General features: G+C 39.2%; 2 protein-coding genes across 8 annotated transcripts in view; one reads left to right on the top strand and one right to left on the bottom strand.

Moving 5' to 3' along the window:
• The window catches only part of LOC117402200 (sine oculis-binding protein homolog), a 76,194-nt gene extending 68,421 nt beyond the window's left edge, over positions 1-7,773 (bottom strand). The window contains exons 1-2 of one of the 4 annotated variants that reach the window (XM_034003114.3): positions 7,606-7,773; positions 6,801-6,892 (exon numbers count right to left, since the gene is read on the bottom strand). Coding sequence is in view for 2 of the 4 variants with exons in the window: in XM_059024636.1 (XP_058880619.1) it covers positions 5,533-5,628 (96 nt within the window). In the remaining 2 variants the exon portion in view is untranslated. Of the gene's footprint in view, positions 1-5,532; positions 6,350-6,800; positions 6,893-6,983; positions 7,022-7,605 lie in introns of those variants that run through there. The other 3 variants (XM_059024637.1, XM_059024636.1, XM_034003111.3) reach the window with 3 other exon arrangements.
• A 106-nt stretch (positions 7,774-7,879) lies between these two features.
• LOC117402861 (all trans-polyprenyl-diphosphate synthase PDSS2-like) overlaps positions 7,880-15,189 on the top strand; it is a 44,402-nt gene continuing 37,092 nt past the window's right edge. For all 4 annotated transcript variants that reach the window (XM_059024642.1, XM_059024640.1, XM_059024644.1 and 1 more), the window contains exon 1: positions 7,880-8,016. The gene's annotated coding sequence lies outside the window, so the exon portion shown is untranslated. The remainder of the gene's footprint in view (positions 8,017-15,189) is intronic.

Raw genomic sequence — 15,189 nt, 5'->3', positions numbered from 1 at the left:
TCTAAAATTGGCTAGTAATATTATTTCATGTCCTCTGGCACATTTGTTTACTCTATCCTTAAATACTGGAACCATACCAACATTGTGGAAGCTTGCACATGTGGTACCAGTATATAAGGGAGGCTCTCAAAATGGAGGTCACCAATTACAGACCAATATCACTGTTGCCTGTTCTGGCAAAATGTTTGGAGATGGTGGTGCTGGGTAAGCTGAAAGCCTTTACGGACTCAAACAACCTGCTGTCCCCAATCCAGTTTTAGATCAGGCCATGGGACAATAACAGCAGTGATTAAAGTGGTTAATGACATTTCAAATGGGTTGGATAGCAAGCAGGTGGCAGCTGCAGTCTTTATGGATCTGTCCAAGGCTTTAGATACTGTGGACCACAAATTACTGTGCGATAGGTTGGGGGAAAATGGGCTTGCCTGATAAAACCATTGACTGGTTCCGTAGTTATTTAACAGATAGAGAACAGGTAAAGGTAGGAGGTATGTGGTCTTCTGTCTTCGAGAAGAAAAAAAGGTGTACCACAGGGCTCTAGCGTGGGTCTGACACTGTTTTCACTGTATATTGGTGAGGAGTGTCAGAATCTGAATGGAGTTCATCATCATCTATATGCGGGTGAGACAGTGCTTTATACTACTGGATACTCTGGCTCAGACAATTAAACTCCAAGAGGCTTTCAATATTGTACAACAACATTTTTGGAATTTAAAGATGTTGCTAATACAAAAACAACTAAAGTTAATGTTTTTTGGACCTAAATTTAGGAGTTTGGAATGAAATCCTTTATTCATTGACTGGAGAGCCTCTGGTGGATAGTTATAAAGATCTGGCTGGATCCACTGCTGAAGTTTGATCTGCATGTTTTAGTTCAAAGAAAACAGCTCAAAAACTGGGTTTTCTTTTGACAGTGAAAAAAACTTTACATTTCCAAGTAGAAATCGTGTTATAGAGAGCTGTATTCTTCCTTTGTTTGATTAAGGTGATGCTTTATCTTTACATGCTTCTGCCGAGCAATTAAAAAAAACTGGATCGACTAATGAGCAAAGCAGCCACGTTTGTATTAGAATGCCACCCTCAACCAATCACTGCCAGTTACTGGCTTCTTTAAATTGGATGTCACTTAATTGTATAAGGCAATTACATTGTGTACTTTGTGTGTCTAAAACTGTTATAGGTTTGTTGCCAGATTACCTAGGTTTGTTGCTAGGTAAATACACTTTACGATCTAGTCTTACACTTATTTATCAAGTGCCTTCGAGAAGGTCCTTGCTTGGCTGGTCAGCATTTAGTTGTAGCAACCCTATGGCATGGGATAGTCTTTACCAGAGTATCGGATATGAAACATCATTAGATAAATAACCCAAATGTATCAGCTACACCAAGAACGAGGACTAAGACGACATGTATTTTAATGAGTCGGTTCCAAGAATTATCGAAGTGCAGATGTTTCTGACCCCAGATTGAATGTATGATGAGATTGTCTTGAGAGGGTTGCTGTTTTTAGAGACGTGAAATTACAGCCGTCTTCTATACATGTCCTCTGTGCGTTACCATCGTTGGTAGTGTCACATGGCCCATTTGTTTACTTTGTTTTGTGTTTAACAAATCCTGTGAACCTGTGCAACTCCAACTTCCATGTCTCTGTCTTGCAATGCAGTAACCCAAACGTGACACGAGTACCTTGTCACAATACTGTTTAAACATTGATCAATGTGAAGGAATCTTCATTCTCGGCACAATGGTTTTTTTTCCTGGTTAAAGAATTAATAAAAATATAGCACACATGCATACTGTAGTAAATGGTAGTACTTTGGTCACGATGATAGTATCTTTTATTAGATCTATAAAATGTAGCTAAGGTTGCTGAATAATAATGAACCAATGTTCATTGGAAAAGTAAGGATGCACCACCCATTGTTAGTGCACAACAGCCAATGTTTTTGAATAGATTGCCTCAAGGAGGTGTTCTACATTTACAAACAAATTGATACATTCATCATTTCTTTCATAAGACTTCATTTTTCATATTCATTTTAGTTTGAAATCAACCCTCATATATATTTGGGCCCACTTTAAATTGCTGTAATTAAAAAGGAATAAGCAACTATCAGAGAAAAAATATGAAATATGGAAGCTACGAAGGTCATTATGGATAAAATACTAGTTTTTTTTTTCTTTACAGAAATGTAAGCTGCAAAACTATGCAGGCTCAAGCACTTACTTTATTCTATTTTGCACGAATAGCACTACACTGTATCAAATTCAGATTTGTTACCCTGTCACTTACAGAAGACAGCAAATTACAAAAAAGGAAACAATCGCCTAGGCAATACAAACAGCAAACCGTATTGGCTCTCAGTCGTCTCGCTGCTGAACGGTCAGTGACAACCTTGCCAATGCAACATTTTCAAACTGCACATACCAACAGATTGTCTTTTGTGCTGTCAACATAGGGTTTGATCAAGCTGCTGAATCTAACCAGGAAAGCCCTTGACAATTAAAGCAATTTTATGGGTCATTCAAAAAACCCAGAACTACTTTAAACAGTAAAGCAGTGGCCTTTTTGTAACCCTTGGAGAGGAGAAACAAACAAAAAAAACCCCACAACAGTAGAGCAATCACTTTCTTTCTGCAAAGCAAGGAGAAGCAACCTGATCCAGTTTGGTCTGAAATCTGAGTAGGTCACTGTACACCATGATAAAATTCCCGAATCCGGAGCCAAGTTTCCCCGAGGGGGCCCTCCTCCTACTCCCAACACTTTCCAAGACAACTTTTCCATTTCCCCCTCCCTCCCCTGCATCTCTTCCATTTCCCCCTCCCTCCCCTGCATCTCTTCCATTTCCCCTACCTTAAGCCTTGATATCTGATCTGCCACAAAAGCTCAGATTTCAGTTTTAACAGCTTAGGCTGCCTATTACTGTAGGCATTCCTTTCTCTGTGCCTTACCCAGATTACTTACCACGTCTTATTTTACACTGGTCCAGATGAAAGCAGTTCAGAGTAAGGAAGCACAGCCAGACTTTCGTTTTTCTAGATACGATCCCTCACAAGAGCACATTGTGTACTTTTTTTTTTTTTTTTTTTTTTTAATAAAAAAAAAATATATATATATATCATACTACTTTTTTTATATACAAGACTCCTTTTAAATAAGACTCCAGTTTGGAGTTAGTTTGTTACAATTTGTTCAAGTCTGAAAACAATACAGTACTTGACTATTTTGCAATGCTACAGATGAATCCCTTCTCTGTCTCTTCAAGGCTCGGGTCTCAGATTGTGGAGCAGCAGCAGCCACTGGGCTCTGATGAAAGTATCCCTTCTGGGAGGACACTTAAATCTCAATTGAGGGGGGGGGGGGTCTTGGAGGACTGTCTTTGAGCTGTGAAATACTACACTTTACGGCTTCTACTTTATGACAACCTGTTCTTCATACGGCTTTGCTGAAATGCATTTTTCTATCTTTCCAAGTTCTACAGGATGATCTCACTGTATACTATACTTCTGGACACTCACTTTAGGGAATGCCCAGACACTAGAGGGAAATGCGTTGTCAGATGTCCGTCCCGTCCCCCCAGCTGCATTTTGACAAATCAACCACCAAGGACGCTTGACAGCTCTGCAAAACAGCCTGCAAAGATGTATGATTTTCCTTTTTTTTCACACAACGCCGATTTTGTTTCTTCCCGGCAGCTCAGACAAACATCATTTATATTAAAAACAACTGTCTCCCAAACCACGAAGTGTGCCTGCCGCCAAAGTAAACACGCCAAACCTAATACTTGATCCAGCACAGGTCAGCCTTTATACCCAACCAGTTACCAGGATAACATTTCACATGTTTTGATGAGAATTAGTTAATTTGTAATTCTAGACCCCGTGGAATACGAAAAGCTGCAGTTCCTATTGCTTACACAAAATAGCAAATTTCCATGTCCCCCCTTATGAACGATTACTGGTATTTAGTAGGCCCTACACATTAAACCGAAGCCGCTATTTTTATTTATTTAAAACCACAATATATGCTCGTCTAGTATTACTCTGATGCCCTTTGACATTTTGTTGTGGTGTACTTTGTCCCGTTAAGAATGACTTCATGCCGAAGAAATTACAGGTTCCAGTATAAATCGGCTCGCACAGGGTACCGTATTTGTTTTTTGTATATAATTAAATTGTAACGGTAATTACTTGATACCCTTTTTCATCCGTAGTCATTTCTTACGAAACTAGTCTTCCAGCACACATTGCCATTAAATACATTTTACATACCGTCTATAATGCTACCCATTTATTATTAAGTGTGTGAATTATTAACGCAATGGGCTCAGTCCGTGCCAACGCCGGTAATTTTAAACAATGCAACCCATAATACTGTAAACAAAACTGAACACAAGTACTATTGTTAGTCTATATATAAATGCTGTTACACCCTTGTCATAGTTTAAGTACAGTAGTAGTAACCGTGAAATGATAAAAGGTAATGTATGTAAAATATAGCAATTGCAGCTTTAGGGTGTTTATGATGCAATTCACTTGTAAACAGTAATATGACATTTAATAAACAAGACGGATCCAAAAAAAGGGCTTCTCTTACCAGCTAAATAAAAATCAGCAGACTCATTTCACTACACCACAGCTGTATTTTCTAAACTTCGGATTCCATAAACTGTCACAGTACATTCAGACAGTTACCTAAACTAAACACTGTAACAAAGCCTCCACTTTATCGCTGGAACTTTGGCTCAATTCGATAACGAAAGAAGAAGAAAAAAAAAAAGAACATAACTTGGAGTAGCACTGAAATATATACATTTCGCACTACGCGAAACAATGTGCCCTTGTCCAGAGCGTTCGCTCCATACCAGCACATCGGGGGTGCCAGCCTGAGCCAACAGAGGTGCCACTACTGCTCGAGCGCATCTGGGTTGGCATCGGTTCACTGCTCTGCACGACAGCGTTTACACTAGTCCCTGCTGGAAAAGGTGAAAAATAGGAGCATTCTGCTTCCCCCCACGCTAAGATTTGACATTGGCGCTTATTATCTGTATGATCTGCTAACTCCAAGGCATGGAGATAAATAAAACTAAATATTAAGGATTTAAGCATTTGCATAGTTTCTACAGGCTGTCCCGTAACTTCTTATTTTTGACAATTTAATATTAGATTATCAAAGGATATTAATGATAGAAAATACAGTACATATCCTCAGTGAAGCCGTCCAGTAAAGTAAGTACTTTGTATTTGTGGCGTTCAAAGACGACTATGAGCTTTTGGAATTGGGGACCATGTATAGACAATCACTTTCGCAAATAACGGGGATGAACAGGGCTGCGGACAATGTCAAAAAAAAAATCAAAGTTAGTCAATTATCCACATTGCAGACTATTTATGAATTCGACTCCGTTTTCAGCACAGGAGGTGGAGCTGAGACGCGCTCAGTGCATCCGCGAAAACGACGAGCTCGTTTTGTGTTTTCTTGATTTTCAGCACTGGAAAAAGAAAAAACATAAAACAGTAAGTCAACCCTACCTTCATTTCGTCGTTTATTTCTCTTTTCACCGGGTGAGTAGGTTTTCTGCTTCTTTTATTTTCAGGGGGTCTACCTTCTTTCTCCATCTCTGCCATGTTTTCTATTATTGCTGTCAATATTTGCGATAGATACTGCCCGATATATGGGCTGGAGCGGGTTTTTTTCTACAGGTGAAGCACAAGAGTTGTCATTCCCGGGGATGCCAAAGGAGGTTCCCGATGCCCAAAACAGTCAGCCATCTTCTGTCTTTTTTCCCCCCTATGTGTATGTTAGTTAGTGCGAGCTCTCTCTGTGCAGCAGCTGAGGGGTTTAGTACAAACCCAGACAGATGGGAGGGGCTTGTGCTGTAACCCAATATGAAGCGCTGATACCAGGAAGGCCATTTCCTCCTCATTCCACTCTTGATTAATTTCCATGTGCGCTAACGATTGCCTCGCAGTTTGTCTGAATGAAGCCATTCCACCAAATCCAACCACTCCCCCCTCATCACTTCCTTCTCCATGGCCAAAAGGGCATTTCAGTGGTACCCATGTTTTACAGAATTAAATATGTAAAGCAAAATGTGTTTCTTTCAGCTTCCATAGTTTGTTTAGAAATGTTTTCTCTATGTCTGTTTCTATCTCAACCATTCTTCAGCTGGTAGTGGTAGTCTGAGACTTCTGCTGTGGTTCTTAGAATGCACTAAATTCTGGACAAAGGCTTCTCCATCCATTATTTTAGCAATTGCCAGCTATATATTGCAAAAGGTCTGTTGCAAGAAGATGGGAAAACAAGGCAAATTACTTTAGTACAAGGAAGATCATCCTACAGCAGCCATGGACCGCCAATATGAGGCATCCGAGATGCTGCGTGTCAGTGTAGGACAGCCGCAAAATGCATTATGTATTGGAAAACAAAACGTTTTGTAGCGTGCATGCCATGCAATTTAAAGAATGTCTTCATAATTAATGCAATTATTTAATATCTGAAAATAGAGTCTGCCAGTTTACAATCGAGTATATTATTGCAGGGTCATGGTGCAGCACTCAAAAAGTAGTAATCACTTAAAACAACTTCCTTCAGCAGTCCAGGGTAAAGGCTCCTCTCAACTGGCTTCCCTGTTGAAATGACTATTCGTACATTACAATAGATAATGCAGAATAGGTAACCGGGGAATTAAAGCGGGCAGGAAAGAATTGTTGGTAAAACGAGACTGCCTTTAAAAACAATGCTGTAATTAGCATAACTTCCTTCAAAGTCATGCGTTTTCTTGTCTAAATCCAATTACCTTGACACCACACTGTAGATTCCCTTCCTGTCCAGTTTGTGTTAGGGAGCCTATGAAAGGATTTATTCCTGCGTCTGCTTCACTCCGTTGTCCTATACATAAAAACAAGCATAGTGATTTTTAAATCAAACTGTTGCCCTCTTCAGGAAATTAACGGGTAAACGCCTTATAATACATACGTACTCTGCAGCGATTCTGTCCTGCTTTAATCCCTTTACAGAGTCAGAAGCCACTAAACCTTGCCTCATTGCTACAACATCTTATTTTACAAAGTGTTCCAACAGCCTACCATCCTGATTGGGCTTTCTGCAGCCTTTTTTTTAAAAATGCCTACACAGGTGGAACTAAATTGATTAATTGATTGTCCGTTTCCTTCACTCTAGCCGCATCTTCACGTGGCAGGATAGTTTTTGTTTTTAGTCCAATCCCTGCCAAACCACAAGGAATACAATAACATTTACATTGTTAATGCAACGGGGGACACATCACCTTGTCAAACGTGGTAAATATAACAATAGTGATATAAAGCTGTCACAAGCATCCTATTAACAAACACTCGGACTTTGGATGCATGATTTATGGAAATTTTACTGTGTCAGTCAGAGAAAATATCACTGAATTGCATTTAAATTGTTAATTTTTGTGTGTGTGTGTGTGTTTTTGTTTTTTGTTTTTACATTGTATAAAGGCTTACGTAAATCCCGAACAAATGAAGTTTTTAAAGTCTGAAATGTATACATGTTGTTGTGTCTTAGTTTTATGAAAGACCCACTAAAGAGAATTGCGTTGTATTTAAAAATCCTACCTTACTCCCCAATCAACGTAGAGGTGAAGTTGACGTGTCCTGGATGCATTCACGCTTTTATTCACAGGTGCTGCTAAAATATTGTTCTGTACTGGGTGGAAATATATCGTAACATTTATGCGTTACTCAGATTTAACATCTCTTGTCAACAATTGCTTTTGCGGCATTTCAAGGGTTAACACAACACACGCCTTCTAATCTAATTTATGACCTGACGTATGTTGTTTTGTCCAAGAATCTGGCAGCTTCCACAACAAGTGGCGTGATCATTTTAACGGCTCTGCTTATTGCCTGTTTGATTTCAGGGCATTCCGCAGACTAACACGCGTAAAAATGCTGATAAGGAAAATCTCTAGTAAAGAAATCACGTATTTTGACAAGACCGCCGGGCATTGGTGAACTGCGTTCAGAGTAAGTTATGTGAAGTTTACATTAGCTATAACACATTGCTTAGGTTTTATTTTAGAATTGTATTTGAGTTTTTCTTTATGATGTTTAGCGTTGATAGAGCTTTTGAGGTATCCCAGGAACTAATCAACATTTATTTTTTTCTGATTGTCATTTTTACAAATAGTTCAGGATTTTAACAAAGTCGCCGTATATAATAATAATAATAATAAAAATAATAAAAATAATAAAAATAATAAAAATAATAAAAATAATAATAATAATAATAATAATAATAATAAATTGTGACATATTATTATTATTATTATTATTATTATTATTATTATTATTATTATTAGGTACTAGTTTACATACTGGTATTACATTCAACCGTGTGGTCAACGGTCAAATATCATGTCTCTAATGATGCTGTCAAATAGAATTTGCCTCCGTTTGTTATTTAAACAACGGATGCAGAAGTCTCAGTCTCTTTTCAAACGCCTCTACGTCAAACTGGAGTAAAGTTGTTTCTGATGCCGAGAAGATTGTAGGCTATGCTACTTCGTTCTTGAGCCTTCGCTGTCTCCTGAGTGATGAACTGCGTAACGTCGCCATGTAGGCCAGGAAGCTTGTCGGAACGAAACATCCTTTACTCAATACAGCCAGGTAAGAGTCTTGCATGTCACAGTAATGGACGTTGCTGAAGTTGGCTTCTAGTTCGCCAGCTTCTTATTCATCAACTTCTTATTCCTATGCATCAAATGTAACACAAATTGAATAAGTAACTGGGGTATTTCGGGGGTTAAATCGCTCTGGGACACTTATTTCAAAGTTGATTCTCACAGAGGGGTTCCATAGTACAATTTCTGTGTTCTTGTGTATATTTCAGCCTTTTAGTCTTGTTCCCCTTTCTTAACAGAGGTATTCTTACTGCAACACATCCTTTAAGTCCTGATTTCAAGAGTGACCTTCGTACTGTTGATTTGATGGACAGCGACACCTGTGCCTTCTGCCAGTTCTGTTGTCAATTCAACGCTTGTCTTCTTTCTATTCCTTAAGGATATTATCTTCAAGTATTGCTCATCCTTGTTAGACAGCTTTTTGGGTCTTCCAGTCCTGGGTCTGTCTATTACAGATGATGTTTCTCTGTACTTTTTGGTTATGCTTTGGATACCACACCGTGAAAATCGAGTGATGCGAGCTATTTCACTCAATGTTTTTCCTTCTTTATGCAAGTCAAGGTTGTTATAATAGTAGAAAACACTAGTGGAGGCTTTGAGTAAATTGTTGATGCTCATAATGCATCAGAGTAGAAAAATGCAACATGTCTAAGACTTTTGCACAGCAATATACTTAAATGGGAAAAGTACTAAAGTCAGTTGGCTAAAATAGGTTGCATTTCTTAAAAACTGATTATCAGACAAGATAAGAAAAAAAGGAAAACACATTTCTACACAGGGAAGATTACATATGGATCACGTACAGGGCTTCCATTGGATATCTACTTTGAAATACTGTACCAAACCCCATGCCAACTTACCATCTGTGCCATGTTTGCCCGCTATTTTCGTAACAAAATCAGTTTTGGGCCGGGGTAAATACACATGGGATGTAGAGGGGTTCCCCCTCTGTGAGAATCGACTTTGAAATAAGTGGCCTAGAGCGATTTAACTGCAGAAATACCCATTATTTATTCAATTTGTGTTACAATAAGAAGCTGGAATGCGATTAAGAAGCTGGCTGATAAAGAAGCTGGCGGATAAGAAGCCAACTTCAGCGGCTGAACAAGAAGCTGGCGGATAAGAAGCCAACTTCAGTATCGCCAGTAACGTTCAGTTTTATACCAAATGGTTGTTCTTGGCCTGGGTTCTCTGCTTGCTACATGCTTCTGTAGTTTACCGTTCTGTGCCCTCTACTTCAACATGTACCCAGCCTTGTTGGCTTTCCAGTTTGTTTGCACTACCTCAAGGAATGACCCCATGAGTTTAATAAGACTTACCTGAGCTTGTTACCCGTACACTGTGGCTAATCAAGCAGGTTTGAAAACCGGGAATGGGTGAAACTGCTTTGCAATAGGAGTCTTATTTCAGTCCCTGTTTGTGTAGAAAAGTAAAACAAAGTTGTTTGAGCATATATCTGCTGTAAATTACTCCACTGATTCACAAAGCATTACATGATGAGGATATCCACAGTAGCACTAGGTTTATATCTAATACTATGATTTCTAACAGCCTATATGTTGGCTCTTGTAGGTTAGCTAGCATTTTGACAAATATTTTCCCTAAAAAGCTGATTGCAAGTATGGCAGTAACATACATCCTCCTGCACGGCTAAGACATTGATGACCGTGACATATATTAACAGTATTGCAGAATAGTGTAGAATAAGGATTAGCAATGAACTGTTTATTAACATATTGATAAGTGAATCTTCAGATATGTACAACAATGTAAGTGCAACATACATATAATAATCTTTATTTTTATATAGTGCCTTTCATAGTGGACCACCATCACAAAGCGCTTTACAAGATACGAGACTAAGGTGTGTGAACTATGCATCAGTCACAGAGTCACTTACAACAACATCTCACCCTAAAGACAGAGCACAAGGAGGTTAAGTGACTTGCTCAGGGTCACACAATGAGTCAGTGGCTGAGCTGGGATTTGAACTGGGGACCTCCTGGTTACAGGCCTGTTTCTTTAACCACTGGACCACACAGCCTCCTGAACAAGAAGCTTGATTAATTTACACACAGACAAACACACACATACAATAGAACTTTTAGGATTTTGCTTTTATTAAACAATTAACATAATCAATTAGTGATTGATAATAATTTCTGCTTGCTGAAATCAAGTAAAGAAAATGTAATTCTGTCCAATCATACTTGCCAAAACTGAGCCCATCTCACTTTTGTGCATGACACATGGCAAAACAAAAAAGATTCAAACTACATCAGATGTCACGCACCAGGCCAATAGAAATACCTTTTATTATGAGGTGCAGCTCTTCAGTATGTTCTCAGTAGGTTTTGTCCGTGCAGTATATACCATGATTTTAAAACGCAGCATTACTGGAGAGCACACTAAATTGCTTTACATAACCAAGAATGCGTACCTACCCAAAATTATATATATATATATATATATATATATATATATATATATATATATATATATATACTGTATATAAAGAAAGACTTTTTTTTTTTTTAAATGTACCAATTTTTTTTTTTTTTAAATTAAGATTAATCTTTTAAAAAAAAATAATTGGTGTACATTTTAAAAAAAAACCTTTTCTTTCATATGCCTTCAATATTGTACACTGCAGTTTTATATATATATGTATTTTTTATATCTATCTGATAACACAATTTGGTGTAAAATCAAAAACAGACACTGTATTTATTATTATTATTTATTTCTTAGCAGACGCCCTTATCCAGGGCGACTTACAATTGTTACAAGATATCACATTATACATTATACAGATATCACATTTTTTTTTACATACAATTACCCATTTATACAGTTGGGTTTTTACTGGAGCAATCTAGGTAAAGTACCTTGTTCAAGAGTACAGCAGCAGTGTCCCCAATCTGGTATTGAACCAACAACCCTCTGGTCAAGAGTCCAGCGCCCTAACCACTACTCCACACTGCTGCCCCACTACTCCACACTGCTGCCCCACTACTCCACACTGCTGCCCCACTACTCCACACTGCTGCCCCACTACTCCACACTGCTGATCTGATCCTAGTTCCTGAGAGTTGTGGCTGTCATGGATACCTTTACAGTTTTTAGGTAGGAGATCACTAAATTACACACATGGAGACATTTCTATGTCGTACAGTATATTTCATCATAGACTGAAAACATTCTTTTAATAATCTTCAGATTCTCAGCTGTTTAGAAAGGTATCTAATAAGTGCTTCTAATAAGCACTTAATTGGTCCAATTAAGTAATTTAGGGTACAGTTGGAAGAAAAACCAGGAGAGACATCGCCCCTCACGACCAGGACTGGAAACCCCTGGGTTAAAGGTTTGGTTTCTAAACTACATTACCCAGAAGAACGGCGATGATTCTCTAAACTACATTACCCAGAAGAATGGCGATGACGCTCTAAACTACATTACCCAGAAGAACTGCGATAACGCTCTAAACTACATTACCCAGAAGAACTGCGAGGACTCTCTAAACTACATTACCCAGAAGAATGGCGATGACGCTGTAAACTACATTATCCAGAAGAACGGCGATGACGCGCTAAACTACATTACCCAGAAGAACTGCGAGGACGCTCTAAACTACATTACCCAGAAGAACTGCGAGGACTCTCTAAACTACATTACCCAGAAGAACTGCGAGGACGCTCTAAACTACATTACCCAGAAGAACGGCGAGGATGCTCTAAACTACATTACCCAGAAGAATGGCGATGACGCTGTAAACTACATTATCCAGAAGAACGGCGATTACGCTTGTTGAATCAGTGTGTGCAGCAGTGTGGAGTAGTGGTTAGGGCTCTGGACTCTTGACCGGCGGTTCGTTGGTTCAATCCCAGGTGGAGGACACTGCTGCTGTACCCTTGAGTAAGGTCCTTTTCCTAGATTGCTCCAGTAAAAACCCAACTGTATAAATGGGTAATTGTATGTAAAAATAATGTGATATCTTGTAACAATTGTAAGTCGCCCTGGATAAGGGCGTCTGCTAAGAAATAGATAATAATTGGATAAGAGAAATCATTTTGTTTTGTGGGCATTTCAGTGGCCATTCGGTCTCACAGTGCAAAGTTGTATTAAATAATTAAGTCAATCTATAGCTTTACAAACCTACTGCCAACCACCCGATTTAAGCAACTTTTTAAAAAATAAACACATTGCTAAACCATTACATATAAAATAGTTTAAAGTTTTTTGTAATTTTTATTTTGTTTATATTCTTCCTAGAGCTGGCAGTCAAACTTTACTGGGCTCCTACTGTAAACAAAGGCAATGTAATAGTATTGTTGCATTAATTTAAATACGTTTAGTTACGCATTTTTTCATTTTCATTTGTATGTGCAAGACTTCCACAGTATTTTTTCAGGACTTTGCGTGACTCAGTAGAAATCTGTGGGAGTTTTTCTAGCAACAGAACATTGTGACAAAGAAAGAAAAAAAAGTACTAGTAAAAAAAGTAGAACAGTAAAACTTGTTGTCCCCCTGTTGTCAGGTGCAATAATATTCTGTGGCGATAGCTCCGCGGTGCTCACTCCTCCTCTACAACACAAAACACACACAAACCAAAACAGTACAGGCTCCGGCCATCTGTACACGTCAGTGCAAGGCGGCGTACTGACGCAGCTGCTTCCTCTTTGTACCCACAAACTCCTCCCTGCAATCAACCCGTCGCCATGGTTTCTCCAATAGAGGCCCGCCCTGCAGCTGATTGCAATAGTCTTTCCGGGTACGTGCAACTACGCGCTCCCCCTAATATAGTCACCTTCCAGTTTCCACCTACTGTTTTACAATTTACAACATTGATCCTTTTCTATCTTTATCACACCTTCACACAAATCTTGTCGTCCCGGGTGTTGGGTGATATGATTTGCACACTCCTGTAGTGGCATGCTAGATTTAGGCAATGTTTCAAACTCCATGCACTGTTCAGTCCACGAAATTGAACTGGAAGGTGAAACTTTTTCATGTGTTGCGATGTAAATTCCACTTCTGCGAAAGACAGACAGCACCTATTCAACTGAACGTGGCCTGACTGTCCTGTGGTACCTGAGCCATGTGTTTTTTTTTTTATTTATTTTTTTTATTTTAGTAGTCACCATTTCGTTTTTTGTTAATTTAGTAGTGTCCAATTATTTTGTTTAGCACAGCTACCACCCCTGCGCTGACTCGGGAGGGGCGAAGATGAACACACGCTCTCCTCCGAAGCGTGTGCCGTTACCCTCCCGCTTTTTTACACACTGCAGACTCACCGTGCAGCCACCCAGAGCTACAGTGTTGGAGGACAACGCAGCTTACAGGCAAGCCCACGGGCTCACGGCCAGACCACAGGGGTCGCTGGTGCGCGGTGAGCCGAGGACACCCTGGCTGACCTAACCCTCCCTCCCCTTAGGCGGCGCTTAGCAAATTGTTCGCTGCCCCCTGGGAACTCCCATCCTCGGTCAGCAAAGGAATAGCCTGGACTCAAACCGGCAACGTCTAGACACTCGGGAGCCCCTCCTGAACCATAATCACAGTACTGCTTTCCAAAGTTAGTCACAGAGGCAGGCCTATAGGGATACAAGTCAGTCATTTTGTTTAATTATAATAGTGTTGCTGTCTTTTAACAACCAGCACTAGTTTGCTTCTAGCATATCCCCTGCCCCCCATGTCCATCATTGTTTCCACAGTGACTGCTGTACCTCTGTGCCCATTCAAAGCATTAAGGCTGAAAGTGATCTGACTATGCAGGCAGTCATGTTTGAAATTGTAGCTCAAGGGTGTAATAACCTATACACCTAAATTCAATATAACAATCCATTCTGTTGCTGTAGCACTGGAGAAGTGAACTTGTGACAGTATGGTTTTTCACTGTCAGACTGGCACGTTTGTATCATATTTCTAGTTCAGACTCCAAGAATAATCAAGTCTCAGACAACAGGAGCCAAAAATATCCTGAGCAAGGATTAAGCAGTATCAAGATTGTATTATCAGGCTTGTTAACACAAATATTATTCTTTGTGTGTGTGTGGTGGGGGTGGGGGGTACGGGGTACTTAGCAAACATAGGCAAGGCTTTGAACCTGAAAAAAGTACAAGATGCAACACATAGTATTACCAGTCTTGCATTCTGTTTTTGTGAATTACTTTGTTTCAAAAGTACTGGTAAGTAAAAGAAAGCAGAATTGTTTTTATTTACTGTTAAATCGTTAAGAACAAAAATCATCAATGTGTCCAGAATGAACAGTTAAAAGTTACATTTTTAGTAAACAATTGGTACGCTATGACTATCTGAAGGTCACAGGGTCCAAACAAAAAGTATTTTCTCGGCCACATTATTAAAATCACTTGAGAGGAAACCTTAATATTTATTTTTAATTTTTTTTTTATAATTAAACGTCACCTCTGACCTAATACAGCTGCCTCACTGCAGTCACGTTGACTTTTCCAGATGATGGTAAGGAGGCTGTGTGGTTGTGGCAGGATAGCGGCAGAGG

The sequence above is a fragment of the Acipenser ruthenus genome, chromosome 5, assembly GCF_902713425.1.
Source record: "Acipenser ruthenus chromosome 5, fAciRut3.2 maternal haplotype, whole genome shotgun sequence".
In the NCBI taxonomy this organism is placed as follows: domain Eukaryota; kingdom Metazoa; phylum Chordata; class Actinopteri; order Acipenseriformes; family Acipenseridae; genus Acipenser; species Acipenser ruthenus.
This window is presented reverse-complemented; position numbering and strand designations above follow the sequence as displayed.